We start from the raw sequence: 15,407 nt of genomic DNA, 5'->3' as shown, positions 1-15,407 counted from the left end.
ACCTTTAAACAGATCAGCTCTCCTTGTCTTCCAAGATTGCCTTTAAACTTTAATTCCAGTGTGAAGAGAAACACAAAAGTGTATATATAACTTATTGACAACAGGTTACTTTATCCAGTTATAAAACATGAAATGACATGAATAAATGCCATCCAAATTTGTAATTTTTATACAAATTCAAGATGTTTGCTGCACATAATTTTAGTTTGGATAACATAAGCTTGGCAAAATGCTTTCCTAAGTGTTACATTTAACTGAGTTGAACTTCTAATGTATAATTTAGAATCAAGAGTATATAGTAACAATAATCACAGTTCTGTGTGGATTAACAATAATCAAAGGATAGCCTTAATTAAATCTCTTAGCAGTGTTAATCATCAGAAATTGACTTAGTCAAAGCAAATAAATATAAAAACAGGTCTTCAAATATCAGTGTGGCCCTTCTGTCTCAGATACCTGTATAAAAGAAAGCACTTGTTGGTTATCTTGCAAGTAAGCTTACATAAACTTTCTTTATATATATTTAATAACTTTATTCATTTATTTATTTTTTAAAAGCATTTTTGTTAGTCATTGATGAATCTTTATTTATTTATTTATTTGTATGTGGTGCTGAGATTCGAACCCAGTCCCTCACACATGCTAGGCAAGTGCTCTACCTCTGAGCCACCATCCCAGCACCTATTCATTTATTTTTATGTAGTGCTGAGGATCGAACCCAGTCTCATATATGCGAAGCAAGCACTTTACCACTGAACTACAGTGTACCCAGCCCTATACTTTCATTTTATAAACTTTCACATAACACTGAGACAAGGCTTAGACAGATAGTTTTCAAATGCATTACATATGCCTAGTCACATATATTTAGGGTGTCAATTATATTGTTATAACCTAAGTAACAGTTGTTTGTTTAACCAATTACAAAGTAATCCTTTAAGACTTTAAAACAGGTACAAACCCTAATTCCTTTAAAACTTAGTTTCCCCAATAAAACCTAGCAGATACAATAAAATTATCTTGATAAGAGCAGATCAGTATTTCAGACTTTGCTTCATATCAGTACATTAAAGTTCAAGTATCTTGGGTTGGGAATATAGCTTAGTTGGTAGAGTACATCCCTTGTGTGCATAAGGCCTTGGGTTCAATCCCCAGCACCACAAAACATAAAGGAAAAAAAAAGTTCAAATAACTTTGACTCTACTAATTATTGCCAATTTAATCACAAACAAATTTTTTGAGATTTACCTTCCACAAACCTTCTGTGACTTACTTAAACATTCACAACTTCTTTACATCCTTAGATTTGCCCTCTTTCATCTTAGACTTTAACCGGAGAATATTACTTTACCAGACAAAATACTTTTTCATCCAGAAACATTTCTTTTACCTTCCAATTTTCCACACTAAAATACATTTCCGTATCTATAACTTTCTTTTATCTTTTCTAGTTTTGTAGGTTCATGAACCCTTTCTTAAATTCATTTTCTGAAACAGACCTTATGAATATTATCTGTGCATTTAATTTACACAACAAATTTCATCCCAGGAGAGGGTTGTACAGTTCAGCATATACAAATAAACTGTGCCTTAATCTTTTTTCTCCCAGGTCGCATTCAAGGGGTTGGAGCACAGGATATTTCTGAGCCTGACCTGTCTCCATTATCATTACCACAATGCCATCAACTTTAAGTGAGTCCCCGCTGTCACATGTACCCAGAGGCTCCTTTGGGGCCTTTCTCTTACACTAGGCCTATTGATATGTGTGGAGGAGGCCCTTCCATCCTTTTCTTCAGCCTTCCTTGAGATCCTTTGCAGAGGCTGCCTACAAGACACAGGTTGGCCTTAGTTTCTGTGTTTTTCTTTCCTGGATGAGTTATTTATTCTGCCAGTCTCCCCAGGCATTTAGTTGATGGGATACTATTATAGCAAGAACTGCTTTGCCCCGGTGATGAATATCACATGACCAAATGGGGTGTCCTGTCAGATCTTCAGAGGGGACACTATTCCTGTCCCCAGGTCATAACCTGACAGTGCTGGATCCTACTGCCATATCCTTTGTGGCCAGCAGCCTCCACACCCCCACCTCCCTGCCAGGGGCAGGTGGGGCTGGAAGGGAGGGCAGAGGCCAGGTTCTCTTTGGCCATTTTTCTATAGCACAGGCAGCTTTTCTGGCATTTCCCCCCACCAGTTTAGGTCTGGCTTCCTTGACCCACAGTGAGATGATCTGTGACTGCCTGGGGCCAGGCTGAGAAACAGTGCTGGGAGTGCCAGAGCTGGGGTTAAAAGGTTGAAATATTTTTACCCCTTTCTTCTGGTGTCTGCTGTCCTTGCACACCAGGGGCAGTGCCTTTGGCACCTTCAACTTAGTTCCTGACTGTTCAGACCCCTCATCATGCAACTGCATAAGTTCCTGTACACCCCTGCCAGACCAACTTCAATGTCAAGATTGTACAGTAGTCCAGAAAAAAACATTTAAAGGCCAGATCGTATTACAGCAAACCCTCTTTCTCTTAGGCAGGTTCGTACCTATAGATGGCTCATGCAGCCAAGATCTCTCTGCTCAAGAGACTACTAGTGAGAAAAACATAGCATGGCCCATGACTTAAAGGGCCAGTAACAGACAAAAAAACAGACGAGAGGATCACCAAAACCAGGGCTGAAAGATGGTAACCTCTGAAACAGACAGACCTGCGTGTACAAATTTCTTCCACTTACTTTACCTTTGACAGACCAACTCTAGCTGCAAGATTGTATGATAATCCAGAAAGCTATTCAAAAACCAGATCATTACAGTAAAACAGTATCTTGGGCTTATACCTATAGGTGGCACTTTCTTCAGCTCACTTTGCCAGTGACAGATCAACTCCAATTGCAAGATTATACAAAAAAGAAAGACAGAGTACCAAACAGGGTCACCAAAACTATGGCTGACAGATGGGAACCTTTAAATTGACCAGCCAAGATCTTTCCCAAGAGACTACCTATAGGATCAATGCAGTACTGGCCATGTCTTAAAAGGGGCAGTAACAGATACTAACAAGCCAGACAACCAGAGGGAATTCCTAAGCCCAAGGCCAACAAACTGATGAGAACCTGGAACAGATCAGAAGGGAGTACATATCCATAGGTTCTAGTCCCACTTAACCGTGACTCCTATACCACTGGAGCCACAGATATCCCCAAAAAGAGGGACCAGGTGCGTGGAATCAAGGGTTGGCATGCACAATAGGGGACTTACCAAATGGCCAAGAGTGTTTTGACTTCCCTGAGTTTAGTTTCCTTTTTCTCAAAATAGAGCAACTGATGGAGCAATTTGTGTACTTCAGGGAGAGAAGGCAGGAGTTCCCTGAAGCAAAAGGTGTTCGGTCCCTCAGTCCCTCCCTTTACTCACAGGAACTGCTCCTCTGGTTCAGTCCGAGGCAGACTAACAATATCTCCCAATTTCTCCAGTGGTCGACTCTCAACAAACTCACCAGCCATCTTGTGTCCTCAGCAGGGAAGTGGGGTCTCTTGGAGAGCCAGACCTGCCCAAGAAAGCTGGAGCACGGGCTGCTCTTGGGTCCCATCTGGGGTGCCATGTTTGTTGCTGAAAGCTTGGTCCTTGTCCCTGATGCCAGTCGAATAATGAGGAATGGTTTTGAGAAAAAGGAAAAAGAAGGTTTCTTGCTTTGCTAGCAAAGGAGAAGCACAGGGACTCCTGTCCAGAGGCTGTGATTCTGCCCATCAGCAGAAGCAGGTGGCTTTTAAAGAGGTGATTCAGAGGGAATAAGATTAGAGGAGAGATCAGGGAGGAGAAGATTAGAGAGAGAAGTTTAGGGTAAAGAAGATTGGGAAAAGGAAAAAACATATAAGTTTCAAAGCTGCAAGGGAGATAGTCAAAGCATCTTGTGAACCCCTGTTACAAAAGGATGTTGGGAGTCGTGAGGCACAGGGGAAGTGAGACCTCACCGAAGTCTTGCAAGATCTGGTATCTGGGGGAGCTCAAAGGGTGATGATCAGCATCATAGCCCGTAGGGCCGGGTCCCTCCCCCAGTTCCTCATTGGCTGAGTGCTGTGGGGTGCACAGTCTTCTCAGATGTCACCTAGGTTTTACTGTCTCTTATTGGGTTATTTTAAAAAATGCACCACACAAGTATTTTGATCTCTGTTGTTCAGGCCAACCCCTTCCCCCACCTCCTGTGTGTCAAGGGTTGTTCAGGTGCATGGACATCCACGCCTGTGGTGCTATTGTGGGAGAACTGCTTGCAACTTTCCACTCTGCTCTGTTTCCCTTCTGGATGCTTTTCTTACATCCCCAGTTATTTTACATTTAAGGCTAAAAACGACTCTGGAAACGGACCACTGGACTTCCTGTGTCTCGCAGGTCTGTTCTTGCGGCTGACTGCTTTGTCCCTTAGGGAGCCCCTCACATATTAATGCTGGTTGTCACAGCTTCTCCCTCTGACCATTCCAGCATGCCTGCCACATCTAGTTCAGATGCTGGCTTGGTCTCTACAGACCATGTTTCTTTTCCTTCAGTAGACCTTGTTCTTCTCAATAGCTGGACATGCTTGTGGCGTGTCCAGCTGTGAGGAGGAGCGGCTATGAACAGGCTTCAGCATGTGGCAATCTGGGGTCTGTGACCCAGTCTCCGTGCCCAGGGAGGCAGTGCCCTGCACTGCCACCCTCAGTGCTCCTCCATGCTCCTCTGCTTATTGACACAGGAAGGTTGGAGCTGGCTGGAGAGGGACTTGCCTGCCTCCAGGCAGGTTCTACTCTGGTTGAACAGGCCTCTGGAGGGCGGCATCCTGGGCTGTGCTGTGTTGCTGTAACGTCAGACGCTGGGTAACTTAGAATGAACAGAGAGCCATTTCTCATAGTTCTGGAGTTCGAGGGCTCTGTATCTGACCAGGGTTCTCTTGCTGCATCTTTCCATGGAAGAAAGCAGAAGGACAGAAGTGGGTGTTGGGCGAGAGAGAGGCTAGACTCACTGCCTCCAGCCCTTTTCTAGTCCACCTGATCCACTCTAGTGTGGCCCTTGTGACCTAGGCCCCTCCCTCTCAGCCCCACCTCCCAGCACTGCCGCGTTTGAGAGACACATTCAGGCCAGAGCAGGGGCTAAGCCGAGCTCGGGTGTGTCTCACTGTGGTCCCTCTTCCTACCTTCTGCCCAGGGTGCTTTCTCATTGTCCCCTGTGAGAACTTGGTCAAGGTACCAGAGGTAAAACTTACAACAGTGTGGGGTCCCTGTGACTGGGTCCCCTTGGAGGTATTGACTGTGGTATCTCCCTGCACCTCCAGGACTTACCAGCCACACCTCTGGCTCTGCAGGCTGTGTTGTGTCCTGTCCCTCTTCCAGATCCAAGAAGAGTTTGCTGTCCATAGCTTTTTGCCTGCTGTTAGGATGGAGTAGCGACTAACAGACTTTGTGCCTATTGAACTAGAAACCAGAAGACTTCTTCAGGCCTTTATGTGTATAATTCAAGACTGTTTGATTAGGGTTTCCAAGCTTAACATCATCACGTTGAGGGGGCAGTAAGTCCTTTGTCATGTTGTGGACCCGCTAATCCCTAGCATACCCACAACTGGATGACTGGCCTTGGGTGGGGGCCCTGCAAGCCCCTGACTTCCCTGACCCCCAGGGCTGCTGCTGGGCAGGGCTCGGCCAGCTGAGGGCCGCCTTTTGGCAGCCCCAGAGGTGTCCCTGCTGCAGGGCTTCCTCAGACCACCACCACCTTGGGCTGGTCCTGCTGCCTGGCTTCTGAGTTGGGCAGTCATGGAGGCCGGTGGCCGCCTGCGCTGCACCTTCTCTCCCCGTCTGGCTCCTTGTGAAGAGGCGTCCTTCTGGCCTGGTGCCATTTCCCCAGGTGCTGTGGGAGGCTGCCCGGCGCCTGTCCTGGCGGCTCTCTGCTTCCGGCCTGTGACGACGGCATCTGCTCTGAGGAGCTCATGGTGAGGTCCAGCAGCCCCATGGCTGCCCTCACTCTCTAGGACACCCGCTAGGCGTGAGGCCTGCTCCTCAGCCATGCCGCTGGCCTCCCTGCTGCCTTTCCTCTCTCCTGGTGCCCGTCCATTGGAACGACTCCTTCATTTCTTTCCTCCCCGTCACTGGTTCCCTCCTCAGCTCCTCACCCGCCTGTCAAGTTTTTCTTTCAGCACTTAATAGACTTCATCTCTTAAAATGTGGTTTGTTTCTCCTTTTGAATCTGCCTGGGCCATTTGGTGGCCTTTTTTGGCCGGCTGCTCCTCATCACCTCGTGACCATGTTTCTCTAAACATTTGACACTTGCTCTTTTCACTGTGTGTCTGATGACGCTTGTGTCTGAAGGCTGGCATGTGTTGATCTCTTATTGGTCATCTCTGGTGGCTTTCCTCATGATTGCTCGGCCTTGGGCATTTAGTGACCTTGACTTGGACTTCGTTCTTGCCTGGTCATGGTTTGGTAGTTCTAGGGCCGGAATGCAGGTGCCTGCCCGAGAGCCGGGGCTTACCTACTCAGGGTCACCCTTGGGGTTCCTGACCCTGCGCTGGAGGCAGGCCCTGGGTCTGCTTTCTGGGCAGTAGACTGACAGTCCCTGCTTTTTCCACCTGTCCACCCATGGTGCCTACTGCGCTGGGGAGGCACACAGGCATCCTGCTATTGGCCCCCTAGCCAGGAGCCGTTGCTAGGCAGTGCCTGTGGCGCTGGCCCTAGTGGTCCCCTGAGCCCCTTCCCACCAGTGAGGTGGGCACTGTCCAGTCTGTGTTCACTCTTGGCCAGGTCACCTTTCTGTGCTTCTCGCTCCACACTGTGTTCTTTGCCTTCTGCTTTCATGATAAACTACAGATTGCCTGGGCGACCCTTGCCTGTCACTGCTCAAAGTCAAGTTGCTGAGAAACTGGATTCCTTCAGGGTGGACAAGGACTGTGTTTCTCTCTCCTGAGTGCAGGGAGACCTGTGGGTGTGGTCAGAGGGGACGGGGCACACCCATGGTGCACCATGGCCACCCAGGTGGTTGTGCGAGATTTGCTGTCTCCCCTGGGCTTGATGCATCTGGAGTCGGGGCACTGATTGGCTCATACTGCCACGCTGGAGGTGCCTGGTGAAACCTGGCACAGCGTGGGCATTCTGTCCCTTCCTGTAGACGTTGCTGGACAAGGCAGAGGACTTGCTTTCTGACTGGTTGGACTCCACGCGTGGCGGTGAGGTGACCGACAATTCCATTTTCTCCCAGCTGCCCAAGTTCTGGGAAGGGGAGTTCCACAAGGACATGGAAGCTCTGAACGTAAGTGTCTCACCCTTGCTCGCAGGCCAGTGGCCTGGTTTCCAGATTCCTGTTTTGGTAAAGTCAGAAAGCCTGTGTGATCCAGTGTCCTCATCTTGCAAGCCAGTGCAGAGTTCCTCCTTTGGCGATTGAGCAGCTGGGTCAGCACTGGGCTTGAGCCGAGGGCATGAGTATCTTCCTCATTTGGTTTTTAACCAGAATTTTCACCTTTATTTTCCCCTTGCCCAGAAGATAAATCGCGAACTCTTGTAAAGGTTGGAGACTCCTGTAAGGACAGGCAGGTTCTTGTTACAGTTGTCACTGTTGCTTCTGAGCCTCTGGGTGAGGAAAGGCCATGAGGCACCGTGAGGCCTCTTGCCTGCAGGTTCGAGGCAGGAAGGAAGCAGACCTTGCTGTCTTCCACCTTTCTTCATCTCACAGTTGTCCCCAAGCCAGGCCTTATCATCCACTTTATCACAAGGGAACTAAGGGAACTAGATTCTCAGTGACCCACAGCCAAGCTAGTGAGGCAGGGACACTGGTGACCCAACCAAGTAGTCAGCCCACAGGGAAGCCTCAGAACCCAGACCCTGCCTGCTTGTCTGTCCCTGGGACTGTGCGGGACTTCCTGTATGACAGATAGGCGATGTTTTCATAGCATGTGTTCGTGGGGGGCTGAAGGGTTTGGAAGGGACGTATGAGACTTGTCCTTGTCACCTGCAGGTTCTGCCTCCAGATGTCCTGACCCGGGTTAGCGAGTATGTACCGGAAATTGTGAACTTTGTCCAGAAGATTGTGGACAATGGCTATGGGTGAGCACAAGGGACCTCCCTCAGCCTTCCAGGGCAGCCACCCCCACCCCATGTCTGGGCCTGGAAGCAGGAGAGCCTGTGCTTGGGGTCACCGGGGCACTGCCTTTGTGGTGCGTTGCTCTCCTGGAGCTCCCGGCATGCTACTATCCCAGTAGGTGTTGAACTGTACAGGCACCACCTGGTGCCACGGGGCAGGAAGCAGAGGGACGGGTGACAGTGGCGTACGGCCTTTCCTGAAGCCCCAGCAGCCTTCTTCCTGCAGCTCCACAGCCCTGGGCCCCTCAGACAGGTCCAGGATCCTGCCCTGGGGCCTCGGGGAAGACTGGGCCGAAGTCTGCTGGGAGGCTTAGCAGTTAAGACCTCAGGTCACTGGGCTTCCACACCACCTGGACACTTGAGGAGTGTGTGTCCTGGCATCTGATCCCAAGGACAGGTGCATGTCACCAGTGTCCCCTTCCTTAGCTGTGATTTTAATGCACACACTGCTTCCTGTGCCTGGTGCGTCACTCCGTCATGTCTGATGCAGGAAACGCTTGCCCTATTTCTGAAGTTAGTCTGCTCTAAAGAGCCCCAAGGAAGCTCAGCCTGGGCAGTGCTCGGTGTTCCAGGTGGGCAGCCCTGCTCAGCTCGTGTGGGGCCCTGGACCTGGCTCTGGTGACTACCCTCCCCACCTGGCTGCATATACTGGACAAAGGAGGAGTGAGCTCCAGCCACACCCGCAGTGGCAGTGGCTCTGAAGTGACAGTGCCATCTCCCCACTTAACACAGGTTGCTGTAGGTTTGTCACCTGCTAGATCTCCCATTTCCTCTTCTGTCTTCCAGATATGCTTCAAATGGGTCTGTCTACTTTGACACCCTGAAGTTTGCTTCCAGTGAGAAACACTCCTATGGCAAGCTGGTGCCCGAAGCCGTTGGGGACCAGGCAGCTCTGCAGGAGGGGGAAGGTAAGAAGCAAGCTGAGTGCATGACTGAAAGGACCCCTTCCCGCACGAGCCACACTTCCGCTGGGTGGCCGAGAAAGTGCTGCTTCCCCTAAAGGGACTTCAGGGCTTGTCCACACTAGACCACGAAACACCTTGTTTCTTATAAAGCAAAGAGAGTGGCCACTGCTGTCCTTACAAGTGGCCTGGGGCTGCTGTCACCGTGCATGAGGTTCAAATAGACTGTGGGACTCTAGAATGTGATCAAGTGTCATGAGTCCCTCAATCTCCAGCCACATTTTTTTTTAATTTTATTTTTATTGTAAACAAATGGGATACATGTTGTTTCTTTTTGTACATGGAGTAACAGCCTACCATTTGCATATCCATACATTTACATAGAGTGATGATGTTTGATTCATTCCGTTATTTTTTTCCTTCCCCCACCCCTCCCACCTCTCTTTTCCCTCTATATAGTCCCTCCTTCCTCCATTCTTGTCCCCCTCTCACCCCCCATTACATGTCATTATCCGCTTATCAGTGAGATCATTCGACTTTTGGATTTTTGAGATTGGCTTCTCTCACTTAACATGATATTCTCCAGTTTCATCCATTTGCCTGCAAATGCCATAATTTTATTATTCTTTATAGCTGAGTAATATTCCATTGTGTGTGTGTGTGTGTGTGTGTGTGTATGTATATATATATATATATATATATATATATATATATATATCTCACAGTTTCTTTATCCATTCATCAATTGAAGGGCATCTAGGTTGGTTCCACAGTCTGGCTATTGTGAACTGAGCAGCTATGAACATTGATGTGACTGTATCTCTGTAGTATGCTGATTTTAAGTCCTTTGGGTTTAGGCCAAGGAGTGGGATAACTGGGTCAAATGGTAGGTCCATTCCAAGTTTTCTAAGGAATCTACACACTGCTTTCCAGAGTGGCTGCACTAATTTGCATCCCCACCAGCAATGTATGAGTGTACCTTTCTCCCCACATCCTCGCCAACACCTGTTGTTGCTTGTATTCTTGATAATTGCCATTCTAATTGGGGAATCTTAGGGTGGTTTTGATTTGCATTTCTCTTATTACTAAAGATGGTGAACACTTTTTCATGTTTGTTGATTGCTTATAGATCTTCTTCTGTGAAGTGTCTGTTCATATCCTTAGCCCATTTGTTGACTGGGTTATTTGTATTCTTGGTATAGAGTTTTTTGAGTTCTTTATAGATTCTGGAAATTAGTGCTCTATCTGAAGTATGAGTGGCAAAGATATTCTCCCACTCTGTAGGCTCTCTCTTCGCATTGCTGATAGTTTCCTTTGCCGAGAGAAAGCTATTTAGTTTGAATCTATCCCAGTTATGGATTCTTGCTTTTATTTCTTGTGCTATGGGGGTCCTGTTAAGGAAGTCTGATCCTAAGCCAACAAGGTGAAGATTTGGACCTAGTTTTTCTTCTATAAGATGCAGGGTCTCTGGTCTGATTTCAAGGTCCTTGATCCATTGTGAGTTGATTTTTGTGCAGGGTGAGAGATAGGGGTTTAGTTTCATTCTGTTGCATATGGATTTCCAGTTTTCCCAGCACCATTTGTTGAAGAGGCTATCTTTTCTCCATTGCGTATTTTTGGCACCTTTGTCTAGTATTAGAAAATTGTATTTATTTGGGTTTGTGTCCGTGTCCTCTATTCTGTACCATTGATCTACCTGTCTATTTTGGTGACAATACCATGCTGTTTTTGTTACTATTGCTTTGTAGTATAGTTGAAGTTCTGATATTGCGATACCCCCTGTTTCATTCTTCCTGCTAAGGATTGCTTTAGCTATTCTGGGTTTCTTATTCTTCCAGATGAATTTCATGATTGCTTGCTCTATTTCTGTAAGGTAAGTCATTGGGATTTTAATTGGAATTGCATTGAATCTGTATAGCACTTTTGGTAGTATGGCCATTTTGACAATATTAATTCTGCCTATCCAAGAACATGGGAGATCTTTCCATCTTCTAAGGTCTTCCTTAATTTCTTTCTTCAATGTTTTATAGTTTTCATTGTAGAGATCTTTTTTACCTCTTTGGTTAGATTGATTCCCAAGTATTTTATTTTATTTTTTTTTTTTTGAGGCTATTGCAAATGGAGTTGTTTTCCTCATTTCCCTTTCAGCTGTTTTGTTGCTTGCGTATAAAAATGCTTTAGATTTATGCGTGTTGATTTTATAGCCTGCTATTTTGCTGAATTCATTGATGAGGTCTAGAAGTTTTCTGGAGGAATCTCCAGCCACATTTTAAAACAGGGAGCCAGGCTCTCTGAGCCTGGTAGAGCCCATGTGGGACACCTGGATACCCGTGTTCTCCACACTCATTCCATGAGTGAGGCTGAGATGTACCCACGAGGACCAAGTGTTTGCAGGGCAGGTGTGGCTCTCACACTGGGCATGTTGCTCACCTACCCCTATTTCTGGGAGTCAGCTTGGCCATAAAAGTTGCTTTTAATCAAGTACTTGGCCTCTAGGGTTCTAGTCTAAAGAAATACTAGAATCTAAAACAACACAAAAATGTTGAAAGAAGACAGGCTGAGCCAGTGTAGGGACACTGGCATGTTTGACCCCATGGCATTTAAGACTCCAGTGTTCACAGGCATAGAAGGAGGGAGGACTCGGACCCACAGCTGCCACACCTATGTCTGTGCCCTTCTCAGTAGCAGAGTCAAGCTGGCAAGATGAGCAGGTGGGGAAGATTGGAACATGGTGAGCAGGCACGGCCTGAGAGCATGGCTCCTTATGCACCCCACGCGGGCGGCAAAGGGAAGTCGGCGCGTGCTCCAGAGTTGCTTTCATGGGGCCTCATTCCCTGAGCACAGCACAATGTGCAGCGTGCAAGGCTCGGACTCTGTGGGATGTGCAAGAGAGAGGCCTGTGTCTGACACCTGGGAGGCAGGACGCTACAGCCAGGTGTGGCGTGCACCTGTGGGTACCTAGCCAGGTGTGTAAGGGGACAAGGCGAGCAGATGAGGAGCACTGGAAGAGGGCAAGACAGCAACCAGGAGGGGTAAAGATAGACGTGGACTCGGTGGAGAGCCTGGAGAGCCAAATGCTGCTTCTTCACGAAGATAAGCAAAGTAGAAAAGGCTCGTTCCCCTAGAACAGGACAGACTGGCCAGGTCCTAGGAACGGTGAGAGCACAGCCCCACCTCGGATAGGAAGGCCAGCAGGGGGCACACCTGCCCTGTAAGGGCACTTCCTCCTGCTTCCACCTCCTCGCAGAAGGGGAGATGACATGGGCTACGTACCCCTCGCATGTTAGAGGAAGCGGGTTCTCAGAAGGAACGTGCAGCTGGGCACAGTGGCACACACCTGTAAGCCCATCTCCTCGGGAGCCTGAGGCAGGAGGATCGTTAAGTTGTAAGCCAGCCTGAGCAACATAGTGAGACTGTCTCAAATAAGATAAAAAGAACTGGGGATGTGGCTCAGAGGTAGAAGGCTTGCCCAGCACGTGTGAGGCCCTGGTTCCACCCTCAGCACCGTGGTGGCACACGAACGTGGGAAAACCAGGTTGCCAGAGGCTGGCCACATGACAGGCCATTCCTGCAGAGAACTCTGAGAGCCTGCGGGGTCAGAGATAGGAGCCGAGACACAGGACAGAGGGATTGTGTGACTTATTTCTCTTAAAGTCTGAAGCAAATTAATGAGCTTTGCCAAATAATGACCGTTAGGGGCTTGGAGTGTGAGAGACATGATTTTTTTTTTTTTTGTAATATTTTTCAAAATGTGTCTGTTAAAGTAAGTCATCTGACGTAGACATTCACGAATGAGTGTTTGTAGTGGCCTCTAATTAAGAACCCATATGAAAGAGGGGGTCGTGGAGCCACGTCCAGCTGTGGTGCCAGGGACTGCTGGTGGCAGAACAGCAAGAGATAGACCTGAGACCAGCTGGAGTCCATCCTGCAGTGTCTGCTGGGCTTGGAGATGTTTCAGCCCATTGACACACCCAAACACTGACTGTGATGGTTCCTGGGTTGAAAGCTGTTGGCCATCGTCCTCCATGTCCCTGGTCCTGAGGCTCTGGCTTGGGACATCCTTGGCTTGGCTGCCCCTCCTTTGTCTTCTGGGAAACTCAGGACTGGCACCTCCACAGCTCCTGGAAAGGTAGAGCTGCACTTGCCACCTGGTCAGGGCCCTGGGATGGAGTCTGTGCTTCCTGCTCCAGGGCTTCCCACAGGGGACAGTGTCACTAGGGAAGGATGCAGTGATCCCCCCAGACACTTGAGGGCCAGACTGGGTCCTGGCACCCTTGTGCCTGGAGCAGAGGCCTTTACTCTGTGCCTTACCAGGCCAGGGCGGCTCTCAGTGTGGAGGCTGGGCTGGCCTGTGGACCCCTCGTCCACGGCGCTGCCATCTGTCGTGCCCAGGTACATGGAGAGGTACCCCATGGCTGAGGCAGCACCCTCAGAATGCCACCTGCCCTCCTGTAAGACCCGAGGACTGTTGGCCCTCGGCTCATGGCCTTCCTGGCTGCTCCTTAGCTTCTTCCCCTCATGTCCCTTGTGAGTCCAGGAAGGAGGACAGCAGCTCAGCTGTGCCTTGTGCCTCCCAGAATCCACAGGCTGACAGCTGTGCAGGCCATTGACCTAGCGATCCCACCTGCATGTACCTGGGTCCCCAAGCTCTGCCCCAGTGAGCTGCGCACCAGGTCACCTTCAGCCCAGAGCACCGTGACCTGACCTAGAGGTGTGGAGGGCCAGGGCTGCTAGGAGGTAGGCTGAGGTGAGCATCTTAGACTCAAGGGCACCTCTGCAGCCCCAGGGATTGGCTTGACCCGGCATGTGAGCAAGTGTTTGGAGCTCACAGCTGCATTTCCCAAATCCAGCTTGTCAGCACCAGTACCTGTCACAGCAGCCTTGAGGGCGCACTAGAGCAAGCTAGTGAGAAGGGCAGGCTGTGGGCAGCAGAGCAGCTGTGGAGGGAGGTGCTGAGTGAATCACCCTGTCCCACCTCCCCCTCGCCTGCAGGCGACCTGAGCATCTCGGCAGACCGCCTGAGTGAGAAACGGTCTCCCAACGACTTCGCCCTGTGGAAGGCCTCCAAGCCAGGAGAGCCGTCCTGGCCATGCCCCTGGGGGAAGGTGAGCGGGGCTGGGCTGGGAATGGGGCTGGACGTGGCAGGAAGAGGCAGTGCGGTGGGCGGCAGGCATCAGCCACAGCCCTGGTCCCCTGCAGGGCAACTCTGATGGGGGTCAGATACCAGCACCTGGGCGGCCCCCGGGTTCCGATGCCCTGTGGACTCCATCTGAATGTGGCTAGCTCCAGAGGGCAAGGTGGCCTGTGACGGCAGTCCTGCCTGCAGTGCTATGGAAAGGGGAGTGGTCATCTGCCACTTAGAGTGCTGGGGGATTCTGGAGTGGTTCCCAGGCTTCTGCTGAGCCTTGAGATGGCTCTTGAACTGTCCAGAAGGAGGTACCTCTTCATGTTTTGTGTGTGTCTGATTCAACACCTGTCCTGGCGAGGTTCAGAGGCTTAAGGGTTGTCACATCGAATCAGAAAAGGCCTACGCAGGCAAATCAAGCTGTTGACATCCCCAGGGTCGTCCCGGATGGCACATCGAGTGCTCCGCCATGGCAGGCACGCTTCTGGGAGCCTCAATGGACATTCACGGAGGAGGGTTTGACCTCCGGTTCCCCCACCATGACAACGAGCTGGCGCAGTCAGAGGTGAGCGAAGCTGGAGAAGCCACTGGCAGGCCTCAGGAAGGGCCTCTCTAGAGGGACTTGACTTCCGCACTGGGGCTTGCAAGGCATTTGACCTGATCACAAGCCTGATTTCCCACACTGACAGCCTGGCCTTTCTGACAGACAAGTTCAGATTCAAACCAGTCCTGTTACCTGTTGGCCGGTGACCCAGCATGGTCCCTCCAAACCTCAGTTGCCCACCTAGGAAAGGCAGCACTTGCCCGGTGGAGGGCGCACACAGTGGGGCAACAGTGCACCCAGTGTCCGGCTCCCCCTGGCAGGCGAGGCCCTGGGATGCTGGCAAGCCATCCTTCCCGTCTTCCCACGCAGGCCTACTTTGAAAACGACTGCTGGGTCAGGTACTTCCTCCACACAGGCCACCTGACGATCGCAGGCTGCAAGATGTCAAAGTCTCTAAAGAACTTCGTCACCATCAAGGACGCCTTGAAGAAGCACTCAGGTAAGTCTTCAGCACACACTCCCTCACTCGGAGGCATGGTCAGGTGGCCACTGGGCCTGAGGACACCCTGTGCTTTCGCTCCCCAGCACGGCAGTTGCGGCTGGCCTTCCTCATGCACTCCTGGAAGGACACGCTGGATTATTCCAGCAATACCATGGAGTCGGCGCTGCAATATGAGAAGTTCATGAACGTGAGTCCCCAGCTCTTGCTGGGGGTGGGAAGTGGCCACCACCAGCTCCACAGATGCCTGTGGTCCGTGTGAGC

General features: G+C 49.9%; 1 protein-coding gene across 3 annotated transcripts in view; it reads left to right on the top strand.

Annotated features, from left to right (window-relative positions):
- Positions 1-15,407, top strand: part of Cars1 (cysteinyl-tRNA synthetase 1) — a 63,265-nt gene that overhangs the window by 31,857 nt on the left and 16,001 nt on the right. For all 3 annotated transcript variants that reach the window (XM_047516792.1, XM_047516795.1, XM_047516794.1), the window contains 7 exons: positions 7,106-7,246; positions 7,949-8,037; positions 8,860-8,981; positions 13,968-14,080; positions 14,537-14,665; positions 15,014-15,143; positions 15,230-15,333. In XM_047516792.1, the coding sequence (XP_047372748.1) occupies positions 7,106-7,246; positions 7,949-8,037; positions 8,860-8,981; positions 13,968-14,080; positions 14,537-14,665; positions 15,014-15,143; positions 15,230-15,333 (828 nt within the window). The remainder of the gene's footprint in view (positions 1-7,105; positions 7,247-7,948; positions 8,038-8,859; positions 8,982-13,967; positions 14,081-14,536; positions 14,666-15,013; positions 15,144-15,229; positions 15,334-15,407) is intronic.

This window comes from Sciurus carolinensis, chromosome 11 (genome assembly GCF_902686445.1).
Source record: "Sciurus carolinensis chromosome 11, mSciCar1.2, whole genome shotgun sequence".
In the NCBI taxonomy this organism is placed as follows: domain Eukaryota; kingdom Metazoa; phylum Chordata; class Mammalia; order Rodentia; family Sciuridae; genus Sciurus; species Sciurus carolinensis.
This window is presented reverse-complemented; position numbering and strand designations above follow the sequence as displayed.